The sequence below is a fragment of the Patiria miniata genome, unplaced genomic scaffold (genome assembly GCF_015706575.1).
Source record: "Patiria miniata isolate m_02_andy unplaced genomic scaffold, ASM1570657v1 HiC_scaffold_1, whole genome shotgun sequence".
In the NCBI taxonomy this organism is placed as follows: domain Eukaryota; kingdom Metazoa; phylum Echinodermata; class Asteroidea; order Valvatida; family Asterinidae; genus Patiria; species Patiria miniata.
In genome coordinates, this window is record NW_024037047.1 from 25,932,601 (window position 1) to 25,952,196 (window position 19,596).

The following is a 19,596-nucleotide window of genomic DNA, read 5'->3' on the forward strand; positions in this document are numbered from 1 at the left end:
CTTTCTTTAATAATAGACATAATAACCAGCACCTTGAGTACCTAATTGTTGGTAGAAACGTGCGCTATTTAAGACTCCGTTATTATTATTATTATTATTATGTAACTGACTAGTAACTGTGAACATTTTATGACATTTGCATACTCTATTCCCAAGTTACAATGTCTATAAAAAAAGGTCACAAAATTCAGCTGTCCACCACTGATTCCGCCCACTCTATGAACTGATGAATGCCCATTAAATACAATGAAACTTGGACGTTTTCCCACCTCTATGAATAAACGAAAAAAGAACAAAAATTACCATTAAAGAGTTGTTTTTCTTATTTAAAACACAAAATCTGACATTAAAAAGAAGGTTTTCTCCTTGTAAATGTTCATGACACATTTTATAGTGATTATAAAGTACTGTTGTTTAGTAGTGAAATTATTGAGGTCTTTTCTCACAAATTGTTTGATTGATAGAAATGGATTCAATTCCGTATGGAATCTTGAGTCCTGTATGGAATCGTATTTGTTTAAAATTAAAATTAAAACTTGAGCAATGCGGTCCAGAGAGGGCCGTGGGAATTGAGTTGTTTACCGGTATTTTTATTTTTTTTTAATAATCTTATGCATAAACTGATTTTGAAGGCGTTTTAGTTTGACTGTATATTACGGTAGTTACTACATGTTTTGTGTGTCGGATTACAGTTTCGAAACTATGTACAGTTGTACGCAACACAGAAGAAGGCAAACTTTTGAAATTCTCCCTATGTGAAGTCTGCATGAAAGTTTGTGAAATAACTTCTTGTATTTATTTGATATGGGTTCTGTGTGTATTCCCCCACCCTGCCCGACATCATTGGCAATGGTAGTTTTTGAAGTATAGGCCTACATGATTGAAATAACATGTGGTTCTGTTTGAGTATTCCCCTTGACCTGTTTTTTTTTTTTTTGGTCCGAGAATACATTTATGTAGAGCACAAATGCATTGTCTCCCATTCACTATTGATAAAGTCAGTGCCATGCCACTTCACTGCACCTGCGACCGAAGATAAACATCAAGGCAAAAGCCGCCCTTAATGATTGATACTTTGGATCCAGAATGACTGATAATGTAATACATTTTCCCGCTAGCTGCTCACAAAGGATCTGGCTGCAATCACGCTCATTTACCTATCACCAGTCCTGTTTAAAGGTAAAGTCCATCATTTGTAATTTGTGCATTTTGTTCGTTTGAAGCAACAAAAGTGCTCAAAATCTTAAGAAGGGTGCTGAACAACTAACCTGATGAAGTTTAGCTCAGCTTCAGCTGTATATTCCGAGAAAAACAGCATTCAAGGATCATGATTTCAAATCAAAAGTTGCTGAATCATGTTTTGAATTGGGCTTGAATTCAGCGTCCAAGACACCTTCTCATTGAGCTAATTGCAGCTACAGGTACGCGATGTCCTGCACCGATCCGACAAATTACAGCAACCACACACGCGTGTGCGTCGTGTCAACGCTTGCGTGCACTTCGCCGAATAAAAAAACAAACTACTGACAGAAATTTTAAACGGTGCTTCTTAAGACGCTCCATTGGAAAGGCCTTCTTTTGTTGATTTCTTCAAAATGACAGCTTGTCAGAAAGAGTAATTTTACAGGGAGTTTAGTTTCCTTACTATCTTTCAACCAAGTATGTTTTTCAACAACAATCAAGCCAGTTACTTTTTGGATAACTGCAAATGATGGACTCTGGCTTTAATACGACACATAGTGACCCAACAGTCATGACAGTAAATAGGACGACAAATCGGCATGTGTTCTTTGTACGTACACCAGTAAGCAGCCCTTTTATGAGCCTCTGTCACCATGATGCCTAGCAACAACATGCAAGGCCCCGTCCAGCCAAGTCTGCAAACTGCACCCAATATTTTCATACATTTTAACCCTTCGAGAAGGGAGGCGGTGATAAAATATGGAGCGTCAAAAGTGAACAACCGTTTTTTTCCCATTTTCTGCTAGCACAAAATTTGAGGTTTTTTGAAATTGCATCACCGGTTTTTACAAAACTCTTTGGTCTGGCCCAAAAAAACAACCATTTGAAGTATAGACAACTTCAACTTACAAATGTACAGTAGTTTGTACATGTAGTTTGTGGTTCACGACCATAGTTGTGCTGGCAGAAAATACTAGTATTTTGGTTTCTACAAAAAGTGTTACCCGAATATTTACTCACAGAAATTATGTTATTTTTTAGATGACCACTTTTGAGGCGCCGAGATAGCCGTAAAAGTAAAATCCAAATTTCTGCTAGCAGAAAATTGAGGTTTTTTTAAACCGATGTTGCAATTTAAAAAAACCCTCAAATTCTACTAGCAGAAAATGGGAAAATATGGTTGTCCACTTTTGAGGCTCCATAATTCATAACACACTTCAAAAACCCATATTTTATTGAATACATCAGAAATGTAAGAGGAATTTAATGGGTTTTTTTTGTAGTTTGTAGTTCCAATTTTCCACGGCTTACTCTGGAACATATTGCTCAAACTTTTGGGGAGACCGCAAATGCCAGCGAACGCAGAGCACAAACTGACACTGCTTGGTGTTTCATTGATTGGTTATGGTTTTACATGGGGATAATCGATACTATACATGTACATGTATATTCTCGATATTAGATTTCTGATTTATATTGATTATTGCAAATTCTGATATCGACAGTGCTTAGGCCTATATTATGTTGTTGTTTTTAGAACCCTGCTCAATCCAACACGATCGAACTACTTTAGATACCTGCTGAGACCTGTTGGATTGAGCAGTAAAACCCCTTGTGAATTTTCCTGTTGACATCTGTTGGATTTAGCAGGCAACTGAAAAGAGTTGAACTACTAGGGGGTGAGGGTTTTTAGGGTTAGACTGTTACCTTCTCCTGGAGCCAGCTGCCTCAGCCTTCTTGAGCCCTTCCAGGTACTGTGCCACCAGCAAGTCCTCATAACTGATGGCATCGCTGGACGATCGGTTATACTTGGTACGATCGGGGTGATGCGCTTGGTGGGCACCGATGGAGTCTGAGATGCGTGTCTCCCCCTGGGTACCAGTTGGTGCCATTTCTTCAATTTAATAAGAGCTGCGGTTAAAAAAATATAATAATAACAAAAATAATACTAATTTGGGAGGCTAATCATCCTTACTCGCAGCTGGTATGCTGAATTGCGAAGGACGCGGCTACAACGTCACGGTGGTCGGGCCGCAGGCATGTAAAGGCGCCTATGGCTGCCGGCCACATTCGACCCATATACTAGGCCTATGACATGTTTGTCCATGGAGCACAGACAGAGATCAGAAGTGTTTGATTTTTCCGGAGGGAGGAAAGCCGGATGGCCCATTGAAAAACCCTGGTGGCACAGGAGAGAACCAAACACACAATTCTACAAAATTCATCAGCATGTTAAACATGTAAAAAAAAACACGCCCAACATCATCATGCCGGGCATGGCATCATGTAGCCCCACTTGTGTGGCCTAAGTATTGCTGCGCTGTACGTTAGGCCACACGTCTGGTTTCCCAATCTACTGAGGAGTTTAGTTCAAACACTGGTGCATATGGACTCCAGAAAGATGCTAAATTTCTCGAAAAATTTAAAGAAATATTACCAAATCTACCCGGAGGGCAAAAGATGAGAAGTCATAGAATTACAACCATAAACAGTGGTGTGTAAAAAAATTGCAGAAAAGTGTGCGCCAGTGTTTGAAATAAACTCCTCAGTAATACTGGAGGACCTGGCGTGTGGTCAGTGATACAGCACAGCAATATCGCGGCCACACTAGTGGGGCTAGGCCCTAGGGGCATCATGCCGAAAAATAAGTAGGAATTGTCTGACATTTATAAATTATATTTGCAAACTTATTTTATAGTTTGGTATCTGAGTGGAAATAATGTTTATCAGAACTTTTAAGAAGTTCTTAATGTTAACTTGGGATTTTCCGAGATGTTGTTAAGTTGTAATAAAAAAATAGCCAAGCGAACACTCGGCCGGTTTGTGGCCCAATTTCCGGACGCCCTGGGTGCCGGGTAGTCTGCAGTTGTCTGCAGTGCGTGGTGCAGTGCGTGGTGCAGTGCCAGTGCCGTTGTTCAACGATTTGTATACGTGTATTAAGGAAAACTGCAGTGATGATGCGAAACTTAAGGCTTGAAATAACAAATTCAAATCATTTACAGCAAAACCACACTTCAAACGTTGTAATCGTATCCTCACCTTTTCCACAATCAGTTTTTTCGATGCACACATTCCAAACGTCCACTCAATCTCAACGCCATATTTACGGAATGTCGCCTAGGAGATGACGTCATGAAGCATCAACTACACGAGCAAAAAAGATAAATCCAACAGCCCGGAAGCAATTATGTTTTCTGCAACCAAGTATATCCCAATGGAAACAATTGTTTTTTTTCTGCAACCCAGTATATCCCATAGACACACGGAGTGGTTTTGGGACGTTAACCCTTAAAAAAAAAAACCTTAAAAAAACCCACCCTCCCTAGCCGTGAATCCAAACTAAATGTGAAATTTATTTCATCGATCATCCTAAGGGCTTGATTAAAACAATTAAGAAAAGAAGATCCCCTTCTGCAGTTTTATGAACTGAATGTAAAACTTGCCGAAAGCAATTAACTTCCTTTTTGATAACCGAAAATAGGGAATTAGACAGCTGGATAGTTTGGCTTTTCAGCAGGGAGAAAAACAAAGGTGGAGCTGTAGTATGGGTATTTGCTGTGGTTTGTGGTGGGCGTGTCACTTTTTACGACTGTCAATCGATGCCAATGCTTTTCAGCAAGTTCAGATTTGTCTCTACATGAGTTTCAATATTTGTACAATTTATTTCAACGAAATTGTCAACGTTGTGTTGCTTTTGTGTCTCTAATGCACAAAAAGAAAATTGGGTGTATCAGCTCACCCCTCAGCTCATCAGAGTGGAGTTTAAATAACAGTCCTGTTCAGGGTGACAATTTTAGCCAAATTTCGGCTAAATTTGACAGATTGTTTTGGAAAAAAAGTGGGTTGACAGAAAATTTGGCAGAATGAATTTTTTAGCAGATTTCTAGCAGAAATCTGTAATTTGGTGATTTGACAGAAAAATATGGCAGGTTTACAAAAATATAGCTAATAAGTTTTGAAAAAGCTTCAATTTGAGGTTCCCTGATGTGTATTAGTACATTAGTAAACTACTTTAGACCATTGCAACTTGCAAACCCTACCAGGCCAGCGTGCACATTATTGAAAATGAGTTCTTTAATTTAATTATTTGAAAGGAAATTTTACGATTGTTTGCTTTTGTTTTTGTTTAAGACAAATTTAGAACATCTGCATGTGAGTATAAGTGGTTATAATATATTTCATGTAATAATAGGTGATTTAGCGGATATTTGTTAAATCTAACATCCTTTTAAAATGCATCTAGCATAATTTTGCTAGATGCTGGTCCCGTTTTACACAAGTACCACCGTTCTTGTAGACCCTCAAGTTCATGGCCCAGAAAATCTGAGGACATGCAAGTCTTGATTTGGCCGATGCGTAGGCAATTTCTGTCCTGTTACTGGCCTGCCTGCAGCCGGCGGTACAGCGTACAATAAAATTGGGGCTTTCCGAAACCTAGGTTCGATCACCAATACGGCGTCGGGAAAGCTGTAGGTTCTTGAAATGGAAAAGCCATGGCTTTATATCTCCTAAAGTTCGCTCTGCTTACGCGTAATCTAATACGAGGCCTCTAAAAAACTTCAAAATGTAAATCAATACACTCCTGTTTTGTTTCACAGACCTTTTTTGATATTGAGACGTGAATCGATAAAACCGATGCTGGAACGAAGTCGAGGTTGGAAAAACACTACGTAAACAAGAGCGGTTTCTACCTGCCAATCAAAACTTGTACTATTACACTTCCAACCAATGGGAATCACTCTCGACGCTGGGCGCGTCAGACTGTCCCCTCCCCCAACCCATCCCTTGAAATCCGAAGGACAATGGGGTCGGGGAACCAGACTATGAGTGCGTGACCAACTCAGCTCAAGCTCGTTCTTATGACGTCGAGCAGTACGCTCCCATCACTATACCTGAAACTTAAACTGAAACTGAAAAGAAAGTAAGCTCTGGGGACGAAGTTGTACTCGGCCGGTTTTCTGTCGATATCTCTCCTCGTTTCAAAAATATAGGCCGGGCTGTTTCATCAAATACGATGTTTTTTTGGGTCAAAATCAAAGATTGTTTGATTTTATTTTGCGAACACAGTGCATACAATAACAACGAGTTGAAAACTGTATTGGATTAATAAAGTTTTGTTTGATTTGGTAGGAAAATTCTAGCCGCGCATGAACATTTCTTTAAGTCTCATAATTTTTGTGCACACCTGACCTGATCACTCACCTGTCAGCTACTTTTGCGATGGGCGCGAGCAAGTTTGCTAATGTGCTGCAATAATTTGTGCTCGAAATTCGGAACGAGTGGACTTGCACTCTCCTTTTGTCCACAAAGAGGACAATTTTCCAGCGGATTTGTCGAATTTACAAAACTGCTTATCTCACTAACTCAAGTGAAACAATGTGTGGAAGACTGCAGCATGGAGTCGTGGATTTCTTTGGAGTATTTCGTTGGGAAATTAGGCGAGCTTCACGGTGCTAGGCAGAGTCAGAGGGTCAACCGACTGCATGCACGGAGTGCGGACATGACAGACGGCTCACGATGAATCAAGCGGCGGCCGGATTTTCACCCTGCCGTTGTCGTCACCCGTGCTCTTTGGCATTTTCTCCACCCAAGTTCTGCAATCTGCACTCACCTCTTGGACTTCTTACCTGCATGTGTCGTGAGTTAAACCTTATATGGACCAGAAACTTTGTCTGAACTTCGAGTGAACTTTTTTGGAAAATGAATCCCGACCGAGGTTCAACCCTGTCGCCATGGTCGCTATTCTTTTGAAATTCGCAGCACTCCAAGTTTCTACGAATGGGTTCTCGGACTTTCTGTCTATGGAATTGTTGTGAGTGAAATACTGAACTAAAACTGTAACTGTACTTCAACGGATTTTGAGGAAAGGTACCTAAAGTTTCATTTACTCTGACTTTGCATTTTTTTTGTCTGGGAGTAGGCATAGTTTTTTCTCCAAAAAGCGAGGAACACCTGAACTTGAAGATCAGAACCAATAAATTGAGATAAATGCATGAGTTGAACTATGAACTAAAACTGTGAAACAGCTCAAACTCGAGTGTCATGGATTTCTTATTATGCATTGCCGGCGTGGATATTATTCTTGTGGAATTTATCGTGTGGACAAGTTAAGAATTCGTCAATTTGGTAAGTCAGAAACAATTTCTGAGGTAAGTGAAAACTTTAGAAATTATTCCAGGAAATAATTTTCCTAGTTCCTCTTGGTACTTGTAGAAAAGACCTCCTAATTTATGAGATTGTGTGTCCAGATTCGAGTGTCACCCTTTTCTTTTGCAAATTCCCAAAAAAATATAGGGTGTAGTTGAAAGAGGTACCCAAGTGTGCCCCCTTTCAATTATAAAATGCAGAAAGTATTTGTGTATATCCTTTTCATATGTATTGCTCTATTTATAAAAAAAAACAATGAGCTCCTCATTTCTATGAGATTTTGTGTCCAGATGTGGGGTGTCTCACTAGTCCCTGTAAATTTTGTGAATTGTAAAAATAACAGGTAAAATTTAAAAAAAAATGTACTCCAAGTCTGCTCCCTTTCAGTTACAATTTGCATGAATAGTTGTATATCCCTTTCATAATGCTTGCTGCTCTATTTGTAAAAACAAAAATAAGCTCTCCGTTTATGAGATTTTGTGTCCAGATGTCTGGTGTCTACCTATAATTTTGTGAATGGCAAAAATTATACTGGTATTTTTATGCCCCCTTATTTCAAGATAAAATTTACTGGGTCTTTTATTTTCTGTGGCCACTTGTAGTAATGATATTTTTTAACAGGCTTAATGTGTATCTTTTTTTATATTTTCTCCTTCTACAATTTCCACTTTATCTAAAAGATGTTTTGTCCAAATTTCGAATTTGTCCCTGTACCTTTTACTTCCAAAAATAATAACGGTTGTGATTAAAAACATCTCCGAATCTCCTCTGTTATCATCAGGATTTTAAAAAACCTAGTTCTATGGTAATATATTTTTTCAGTCAACATGACTCATGGTATTAACTCCCAGAGTAGTGCCCCTCGTTTCCATTCGAAAATTAGTTGCCTCCGAGCTTAAAAAGCAAAAACCCTTGCAGGGTAGATTTGATTTGTTCTGGGGATTTTTTTTTATGAAATGTAGTATGCTTGTCAACATTAGGCCTAATACCAGAGCTACATGCATATCGTCCCAAGTTTGTCCTCTTTTATTTTCCAAAATTAATAGGCTCCCAGCTTCAGGAACTTTCTTTTTTTGTCGCCAAGTCAATTTTTTGTTGTCAACATGACATGAGTATTGATTTTTCTCCCCGTGGCATTGTCTGAAGTGAAGTGAGGGCATATTTGGATATGAAAGAGATCCACACCTGTTAATCCCTTATAAGGAGTGTCTGGCCGAAGGGCCGTGTATAAAGTTTATGACCTTTGAACCCCCTGTCGGCACGTGCCGTGGATGCGCGTTCAGTCCTATTGTTCTCTCTGGTGAAGTTATGTGACGCAGCTGGCACGTGCCTTTTGTCCCCGAAATATTTGTCTGGCTGGATAGCGCTCTCTGTAATTGACAGATTCTCCACGCGTGTTTCAGTGTCAAAGTTGACTTGCTGTCTTTAGGCCTAATAATAAGACAATAAAAATTCTTAAATATAAAAGATAGCCTGGTCAATGGAACACTCCTTCCCTATGTATTTCATCTTCGTCTCCAGAAAAAATCGGGATAATGTTTATGTGATATTTGAGATTTTATTTTTCAGTCGACATGACTCAAGGAATTTCCCCGAGTTTGTACCTCATTTCCATTTCCAAATTGGGTGCCTCTGAGCTCTGAAAAAAATATAAAGTACATGAAGACCTTCATTTTCTCCTTCAAAACTTTAAGGTCTCCTTCTGATCAAGCATGGAGTATATACCCCAGTTTCAAGAATATAATCTCCTTCAAATTTGCTGGATATTCATCCTCAACTTCTACATTTTCAACAGATAATTCGTCGCAACAATCTCTGACTCGTGGACAACAACAAAACGAGTGACAGTCTTAATGTTTTAATCTCCTTCAGAAAAACAGCTCTTCGTCGAACAAAGATAATTCAGGCCTTCAGAGAAATGATCGAAACCAGCCAAGGGATGTGACATTCGTACTTCCACTAAAATCTCCTTCAAAATGTACTTCGTTGTCCTCTTCAGCTTGAATGTAAACTGTTCAACACTACCAACTTCTGTCGTATAATGTGTCCTAACTCTCCGTTGTTGGTTGAGGCTATTGTCATGGAAGGGGGGGGGTCATTATTATGTACTCTCTTTTTTTTGCAAAATTAATAAACTATTAAAATGCAAAGTAGATTATGGGCACCAGTTAAACTAATTCACCAGTTGCAATATAATTCATGTAAATTTAACAAATTATAGTTAGTAAATGATTAATATAGCATAGGGTGGGTTCAGGGTACATTGTGGGAAATTATCTGCAGCACGGCGGTAATGCAAAAAGCAAAAAAGCTCCGGGCAAGCTCTTGCGCATGAGTGAGTTTGTGAGTATCTGAGTGTTCATACAGACATGTGTGAGTTTCTTGTGTGAATGAGTTATGAGTGAGTACACTTTGTGAATGAATGAGTGACGAAATTAATGGTCATTGATGAGAGATGTGTCGATTGTTTGCTCGTTTCCGATAAAGATTTGGAAACGGGTATTCGGAATCGAAAACTCGTATCCGGACGCGTACATCGCTGAGTAGGCCTACTCAGTCTTCGGTCTCGGTAAACTGTAGCGGTACGAACGTATCGACTCGATTATTCGATTCGATACTGAGATTCGAGTCAGTGAAACTGAGTCTGAATTGATGAAAAAATGAGATGTGCATTATGGATAGTGAATGATGAGTGATGAGAGTGAGAGTATCGATTCGAGCACTCGATTCGATACTCGTCGACTCTGTAATCGAGTCTGTAGTGATGTGTGAGTTTAAATACATGTACTGCTGATGAGCAAGTGAGACACGAGTTATATGTTGAGAGTAGTGATGAGAGATGGGTAGTGAAAGTGAGAGTATCGATTCGAGCACTCGATTTGATACTGAGAATCGAGTCTGTACATGAGTGTGAGTAGATTACTGATGAGCAAGTGAAAATGGGAGTTATAGTTTGTGAGCAATTAATGATGAGTGCATGGTATAGTGAAAGTCAGAGTATCGAATGGTTCACTCGATTCGATACTGAGTCTCGTGTCTGTTACATAGCGTGAGTTTGAGTACTGTAACGAGCCAGCGTGTTGTGTGATTAAATGCATTTTGTCGGTGTGTGGTGAACTCGAGTGGTGAAAGTTGGGAAGTGATAGTCAGTGGAGTCGATTTTTGAGTCAATGAAATGTCTAATTAGAGGATGGTGAGTGGTGAATCAATTAGGTGAGAAAGTGAGTGAGCGTACAAGCACTATGCTGCAGCATGCTAAGCAATAACCGGCATAGTTTGCGTGGCAGCTAGCGAGCGTGGGGCATAGGTTTTTTTTTACTGGGGGAGGGGCAAATCATAAATAGGGTGTTAAAAATAAATCAACTTCGCATAAAATCAGTTTATTTTACAACTACAAGTCACGGTCTGAAATATGTAAAATACATCAATAGAATTAATTTAATCAACGTTTTAGATTATGCTGGCTTCTCATAAACCAATAATTATCCAAACCCATGTGCGTAATGGGGGGGGGGGGGTGAAGGAGCTTAAAATGTGTAATTGTAATGACATTTGTCCAGTGAATCTTTTCATGGTCATCTTTGAGAATGAACAGGTTTCTTTTGTGGTGCAAGAATGTAAAGTTCGCAAGATATGCTTTATAAAGCACTTCTGAATCTTCACACTTCTTCGGCAGAGTGTTCGTCCATCAACTAAAGAAAAATGTACCCTGTGTCTGCATCTTAGAAAGCCACAACGTATCTCCATCGTTAGTGACCCAACTAGGAACAGGGTTTGAACTTTGATATCAGCAAGGAGGATACTACAACTTTCACGCATCGCTCAAAGCGGTCTTCATACAATAATCGTAAATTAAACCCAAAGAAATTTATTCTGCATTCCAAAATAGCCATGGCTACAAGAGCACACCCAGAGGCGCTATGTCTCCTTCAAATATCTCGTAAAAGTAACTTGATGTTGTTTCTTCGAAATTCTCCGCATGAGTGACACAAATCCAAGCCTTCATCGTCAGCTAAACAGTCTGTACTAAGAAAAGTGCTGAGACTATTCAATAAATCTTCAAGAAGTCAAGGCGTCGCAACTTATCAAGGGTCGCGAAATTCGCCTCAGAGTTGAATCTTCACACCGTAGCGACTTGTACAACAACATGTAGGACTACATTTTCTTCAAAATGGTTGTGTAGAACAATGATTTCATCAACAAGTGTGGGTACGATCCGTCAGTATTCAGCTCTTACAGTCCGTGAAAATGAGGGAGGATAACATTTCGTCACAGTGTTGGAAATTTGCCTCAACGAACATTAATTTGTTCTCCTTCAAGCTCAACACTAACTGCAGTGTCAGCAGGTTTCGCCAGCTGTATCGAGAAATCCTCCAACATGTCTCCCTGGAAGCAACATTTAGCGTAAAAGAACCTTGTTTTTTTTTTAATTTTGACACGTGACGGAGAGGTTCAGTAATAAGCTCAGCAACTGACATAATTATGGTCTTCTGAAAAAGTGTTATTTTTTTTGTAGAGCTTGGCTTCTGGTGGCAGTTGTAATACCGCGCAAATGGGGCAATGATTTACTACTATGGCGGCATAAAAAAAATTATAACAACATGTAAATTACTACATCCCTTTCATAAACACACATTAACGTAACTGTTCACAATAAAAATATAAAACATGATTTCTAGTTAATTAGTGTAATGTAACTTAAGATAAGTAGAATAACACACTGGGGGGCTTTGAGTGGGGATGGTAGGCAAACTACTCGCAGCATCGCAACAGCTCAGCGCAAAGCAGATGCGGCCCAAAAGCGCGATGTGCGCGCGAAATAAAGGATGGTTATTAATATGATAGTGATTATGGTGGAAATGTTTTTGTGGTGTAATGAGTGAATGGAATGTCAGTGTACCGAAGACGGAAACCGTGTTAACCGTGGTAGGCCTACCACCGAATGTATCGGAAAACGCCGGTGACGTAATCGCTCGGTATATGAGTCGGTTAAACCGTCGATTTCGCAGTTTGTTTCCGTCTTCGAGAATGATTGGTTAAATGTGTAATTGTAAATATCTGATTATGAGATTGTTTGAGGAAGATGACAGTTGATGAGTGGTGGATCATTTTACTGTGTTGGTGAAGAATGAATCATGTGTCGCCTGCGCGTTCTGCACACACACATGCGGCGTAAGCTAAGCAATGTGCGCCAAGCAAAGCCTGGGGAAATTTCGTGGGATATAAAAGGCTCAGGGGAAATAATGATAAAATAATTAATAATTCAACGGCCAATTGAATTAATTAAACATTATATCGAGATAGAGAATTTCATCGTTTAACCTAATGTCATTTACAAATGCATGTATCTACAAACCATTATTCAATAAAATGACAATGACAATAACAAAAACCATTATAATTCATTATATAAAAAATTAGGGATTTTTTAATGGGTGTGAGTGGGTTGGCTGAATGCCTTTTGTCTATCAGTTTTTATGGTTACACGGCGAAGAGATTGACGTTCTGAAAGTGAAGTAGCCGTGATAGCTTCTAGCAGGTCAGAAATAAGAACACCGTTTCTCTTCAAACACTCCTGTAAACGCTGGAATCTTTTATGGGAACAACTGAAGTCAGCTAGTAAATGTCTCCATGGATTGAAGAACAGTCTCCAAGACATTCAAGAACATGTTATCTTCAGATTTGCTTCTCCATCTTCACATGACTGAGAAAAGCAAACTACATCATGGAAACCGTCAAGAATAACAATCATGGAGCCAGGAAATCATTCTTCAAAGATAATGTCGACCAAGGCACTTATGCCACGAAAAGTAAATCTTCATGTTGGAAGACACAGAAAAACTGCGATAAAAAGAGAAAAGTATCAACAAGAAAGAATTTATCCCGACACCATCGATGTAATTTATGTCACAGAGTTCCTTAACTCTTGCATTGTAAAAATATTCATCCCATCTTGGCCACCGGTCATCTCATAAGGAAGGAAAAATCGGCAATTAAAGCAGCGAACTATTTTTTAAAATCTCCTCAGGACAAAGATTGGAGCACAATCCTGCCGTTTTACAAGACATATTTCAATGGTTTTCCATCGTTGAACATTTCTGGTGATGCAACAAGCAATTAAAAAGAAGACCAGATTTTTGTAACGGCATTAATTAATGTAAACGCTTAGTATGAAGGAGAGATGAATCTGCATCAATTTTGCCAATTGGAAAAATATTGATTGTAGCGCTGCGTCCCATTATGTAAGACAGTCTGTCTTCATATGTACATGCGTAGAGGCGCGTAGCAGGATTGATCGTGACACTGTCAGGCTGCAAATCCAAATGATTATTCCTGTGGTTGGTTTACGTTGTAGAGAATCCTAATTCCTGGGTTCGTGTGTTGTTAAAGTTTTGTGGTTAGGAGGGTGCATGCCCCTTTGAAGTTGTAGGGCCTAAATGGAATGGTATAAATTATACCGAAACGATATAACATCGAAATCGTTAATTTAGTAAGCACAACTTCGTGACACTGTCGATAGTTTCGTTGTAAGTCTGTTGAAATGTATTGATTAAATTGTAAATGATAATGATTTCCTGACATGTACGGAGATGATTAAAAGTATATTTGTGTTGTAATTTTGATAATGATGTGGAAAGGGAGGGCTGTAAGGGGCGATGGGAGGCCGCTGTGCAAAATGCGCTAGAATAACAATCTTCACAGTATGGACGTTAGCAACTGTTACTTAAAGACCCAACTTTGTGGTTTCTTAAAATGCTTCACACTTCATCGACAGAGCAGATCGTCCACCAACCTCAATGAATATGCCCTCTGTCTTCATCGTGACCAGATGTCTTCTTCAATCATCATCTGTCTCTCAATACAAGCAGGTTTTGAGCATCAGAGGAAGATACTATCTTCAAGTTACACATTCCGACAAACTCTTGTCATCAGTAAAGCAGTCTTCTTCATTAATTAATTGAAAATTAAGCACGAAGAAATTTACCATGTCTCAAAGTATTGTTACGATAGCACATTCAGGGATGTCTCCTTCACGTACCGCAAACGTAGCTTAATGTATCTTCTGAGTCTTTCCATTGTGATATGTTACACATTTCGGCAAACAGCTTTAATCAATGCAGCGATCTTCATATAATCATCGTATATTTGGCTCCAAGAAATTTACCCTGTCTTCAAGAAAAGCCACAGACTGTTATTTCTACGAGAGCACATCCAGAGATTTCTCCTTCAAGTTTCTCGCGAAAGTAGCTTATAGCAGCAACCGTCTCTTCAGAATTTTCCACTATGAGCAAGCTTACTCATCCAGACCTTTATAATCAACAAGATAAACAGCCTTAAAACCTGAATTTAGCAAGAATACAATCGCCGTGAAAAGTGACTACCAAGAAGCCTTAAGGGATTCAACGTCAAGAATCTAGAAATTCGTGTCAGAGCACGCCTATATTTTCATTCGATACAGTTGCATATGCAACCACGATTCTATCGACAAATGAGATGGTGACTCGTCTGTTTTAAGCTTTTACTTCATGACAAGCGAGGATAGGCCTATTTCGTTGCAGTGTTTGAAATTCGTCTCAACGATATCATCATTTTCCTCTTCACGCTCAGCACATAACTGGAGTTTCAGCAGGCTTCGGCATGTATCAAGAAATCATCCGAAAGAATGACACCCTGGAAGGAATATCTATCGTCATGGATCTCGGTTTTTATGGATTTTGGACAAGTGACATAACAGTATGTGTGGTTAACCCGGCAAGTGATATTTTGGTCTTCTGAACATTTTTGATTTTCTTGTAGACTTTGGCGTCTGATTGTGGTTGTAATAAACGGGGAAATCGGGAAATAATTTTATAATCTACCACACGGGTACATACAATAAGAGTAATGTCTAAAATATTACATCACTTTCATAAACACACTTAAAGGTAAATGCGTATAAATCATTTCACTTTAGACAGGTAGAGGGTTTTGAGTGGGGATGGTAGTAAGGCAAACTACTTGCAGCATCGCAACAGCTAAGCGCAAAGCAGATGCAGCACAAAAGCGCGTTGTTCGCGCGAAATAAAGGATGGTTATTATGATAGCGATGATGGTGGAATTGTGGCGTTGTTTGTGGTGATGATTGTGGTGATACATGCATGTGTACGATTAAGTATTGTGTAATGAGTGAATTGAATGAAGTGTACCGAAGACGGAAACCGTGTTAACCGTTGTAGGCCTACCGCCGACTGTATCGGTAAACGCCGTGACGTAATCGCTCGGTGTATCTCGGTTAAACCGTCGATGTCGCAGTTTGTTTCCGTCTTTGAGAATGATTGGTTAAATTTCTAATTGTAAAGCATCTAATGGTGAGATTGTGGCAAATGAGTGGAAGTTGATTTTTGATGGTTTACTTTACTGTGTTGGTGAAGGATGAATCATGTGTCGCTTCTGCAGCGTAAGCAAGCTAAGCGATATCCGCCAAGCGCAGCCTAGGGCAATTTCATGGGATATAAAGGGCTCAGGGTAGAAGGGAAATAACTATAAACAATTAATAATTCATCAAGGATTGAATAAGTTCATAATTTGACTCTATAATTTAACACGAAATTAAATAATTATACAATAATAGCAAACAAATCAATTCACAATATAAGTGTCAGGAATATACTTTTTTAAGTGGATGTCAGTGGGTGGGCTGCATGAACCGGTCTTTCAGTTTTGTGGTGACACGATGAAAATATTAATGGACGTTATGAAAGTGAAGAAATCGTGATAGCTTGTACCAGCTCGGCACCTCCGCTACAAGATTATAGTTTCTCCATCAAACATCTGCAAACGCTGGAATATTGGAACCTCTAAAGTCACATATTAAATGTCCCCGTGGATTGAAGATGAGCCTTCAAGATATTCAAGAAACTTTAGTCAACGGATTTGCTTCTCCATCTTACACGGCACTAGACTGAGAAAAAAACGTCACCATGGACAGCTTCTTGAATAACAATAAAGGAACCCATCAGAGATCATGTTGTGTCATTCTTCAAAATTCTTCATGTTGGAAAACACACCAAAAATGCGATGGAAAGATTAAACTAGCAACAAGAAAGACATCACCCTAACACCATCCATAATACTTATGTTGAAGAGTTCTTTCCATCTTGCATTGTTAAAACTATCCATCCCATCTTAGCCACCGGTCATCTCATAAGGAAGAAGAAATCGGCAAATGAAGCAGCGAACATTGTGGAGGGAATCTCCTCAGGACAAAGCTTGGAGCCCAATTCTGTAGATTTACAAGAAATGTTGTAGCTGTATCCCATGCATGATTGAACATCTCCGGTGGTGCAATAGCTGCAAGCAAATGACAATGGTTTATCATGGAAGAGATGAATCTGCATCAAAATTTGTGCAAATTAGAGGGAAACAGAAGTTTTATCTTTGTTTATCGCTGCGGGCCACATGTAAGACAGTCTGCCAGGCTGCCAGTTTAAATGAATATTCATGAAGTTGTTTAGGAGAAACCTTCTTTCTGGGTTCATGTGTAATACGTTGTCAGTTTTCGGTTTCTTATGGTATTATAATAATAATTTATTGATCAACGCGACTGGTTTTCGTAATTTAATATCTTAATCGATTTACACGCAGTGCGTATTGATGTGTACGTGAATTCATTCAGTCTCGATTACTTGACGATCAATTTAAGTTTCACTATTTCGACGATTGAAATGCCTGCTCCAAGGAATTTCGTCCTCAGATGTCCAACGGCTGCAACGTGTTCAAAACCGTGCTGCCAAATTAATCCACAAAATTTAATGTGGGAAGTATAAACACGTGACACCTCTCCTCCATCAACTTCACTGGCTCCCAGTTCACCACCGAGTCGTCTTCAAGATCCTCACAATAGTCTACAGATGTCTCCATAACAATGCCCCTTCATATCTCACCAGTCTCATTGACGTGTATAGCCCCAGACGCCCTGGCCTTCGGTCCGGTTCAGACAACTCACTGCTTGTAGTTCCTATAATTAAAAGTACATTCTCCGCGGTAGGGGGGACGTGGTCTCTATGCACACGCCCCACGTCTTTGGAACAGTTTTCCGAGGGAAATCCGTTCAGCACAGTCACTTCATGGGTTCAAGACTCGTCTCAAGACTTTTCTGTTCAATCGTTAATTTTGAGTCTTTGTTTGTGTAACTTACTTTGCAGTGTTAAGCGCTGCGATACCGTATGTTTAAGAGCGCTGTATATGCTCGATACTATTATAACTATTATTATTGAAAATGAATAGATACAAAATCCATGGAAAAGGACGTCATAATTGAAAATCGATTTCGAATAGTTAAAAACAAAAATGTGTAAAAGTGTTATTGTTATCGATTAATCAGTAATCAGAATTTTTGGATGAATAGGTACCTTTTCGTAATTGTATTTATGGTGTGGAAAGGATGGCTGTAAGGGGAGAAGGGAGGCCATTTTTCATTGTAATATTTTGGTACACGTCCCTTTGTCAATACTTCATTGCCGAATTGTTTTAATCGTCTTCAATGTATAATTATTTCACTATAATGGTTAAGTGAATAGTGATAAAATAGTTTTTATCTTTGTTTAGCGCTGCGTTCCACATAAAACAGACTGCCAAGATGCAAGTTTCAAATAAATATTCATGAAGCTTGTTTAGGAAAATCCCAATTTCTGGGTTCATGTGTAATTATTTGGTCATTTTTTGGTTGAGAGGATCCATGGCATAATTATGCTTGTAATTGGAATGGTATAAATATTGTGAAATTTAAGAAGATGTTAATTATAAAGATACTAATACCCCGTCTCAAGTACACATTGGGTTTTAAAGAATACATAGAGAATTGATAACTTTAAATATGAAATGTTGAATTTCTAACGAAGAAATGGTGTACACAATACATAAATAATAAATCGATCAAGAACATATCGACTATTATATTATCAGTTAGAAATTTTAATGATTGATCTGTGTTTTTACGATCGATCCTTTAGTGCCCGAAATGTTATCACTGTTTCGCCGCTTTGTCTTCTCTGGTTAAATTTATAAACAAAAATTCCGTTGATGCTGTATGACATACCGAAATATAAGTGAAAAAATATTGTTTAATTAACTTGTGTATCAGTAGTATGATTGATACATGTATATCGGTAACATCTTTTACGGTTTCACTGATCAAAGACGACTGGACTTTGTAATTTAGTATATTTTTCTACTTAATTAAAAAAGTCTAACAATGTGTACATATTGTGTAGTCACTCCATATGAAATAATATGTATCGATTTATTTAAGATCGCTTTGGGTTTTACGAATAATCCGAGAAAATTACCCGGCCGTACTATTAAATCCAAACAGTTTACGCTACTGTTAATCATTCTTACTAAATGATGTATCATTTAGGTCATAACATTTAATCGATTTTACCGTTTTTATATGCCCCTGGCTATATTAAAAGTGTGTAACGTTGTGAACATAAGTTTGGTAATTCCGTATTAATTCAAATGTGTCGATTAAATGAAGATCGTTTATGGGTGGCACGAATGATCGAAACAAAAATATGAAAACCGTACGAACCACGATTCGGTCTCGAATTTAGTCAAAACTGTACTGTCAATCATTTTTTTGAACGATCGAGTCTTTTACGGCATGAAAGGTAATCGATTTTATTGTTTTGTTTCCCCTGCAACCAACGATTGACAATGGAGTGCCGTACTTGAATGTTAACTGTCGAATATTTATTTACGATCGATTCTTTACGGCATGAAAGGTAATCGATTTTACCGTTTCGTTTCCCCACAACCGACGATTGATGATTGTAGACCGTACTTTGATGTAAAAAATGGGTGTTTAACACTTCAGTCACGGATATTTCTTAATGTAAACGCAGTCAGTATTGTTGTGTACGTGAAATTACGGTGGTCATTCTGTGTCGAACCTGCTTCACGATCGTTTGAAGTTTCACGATATCCGAAGGTTCGAATAGTTAAAAACAAAAATGTGTACAGTAAAAGTGTTATTGTTATCGATTAATCAGTAATCAGAATTTTTGGATAAATAGTTGCCTTTTCGTAATTTGCTTATTTATGGTGTGGAAAGGATGGCTGTAAGGGGAGAAGGGAGGCCATTTTAATTGTAAATTAAGATGCAAGTCCATTTGGCAATACTGCATTGCCAAATTGTTTTAATCGTTTTAAATTTATAATTTTTAAATATTTAAATGCTTACGTCCATTGTGGAAAAAAAGTTTTACTTTGTTTAGCGATGCGTGC

The 19,596-nt window shown here is 38.6% G+C and overlaps 1 protein-coding gene across 2 annotated transcripts in view; it reads right to left on the bottom strand.

Annotated features, from left to right (window-relative positions):
- LOC119726733 (doublecortin domain-containing protein 1-like) overlaps positions 1-4,329 on the bottom strand; it is a 41,021-nt gene extending 36,692 nt beyond the window's left edge. For both annotated transcript variants that reach the window (XM_038198572.1, XM_038198564.1), the window contains exons 1-2: positions 4,222-4,329; positions 2,890-3,093 (exon numbers count right to left, since the gene is read on the bottom strand). In XM_038198572.1, coding sequence (XP_038054500.1) covers positions 2,890-3,074 — 185 coding nt within the window. In that variant the 5' untranslated portion in view covers positions 3,075-3,093; positions 4,222-4,329. The remainder of the gene's footprint in view (positions 1-2,889; positions 3,094-4,221) is intronic.
- Between the last annotated feature and the right edge of the window lie 15,267 nt (positions 4,330-19,596).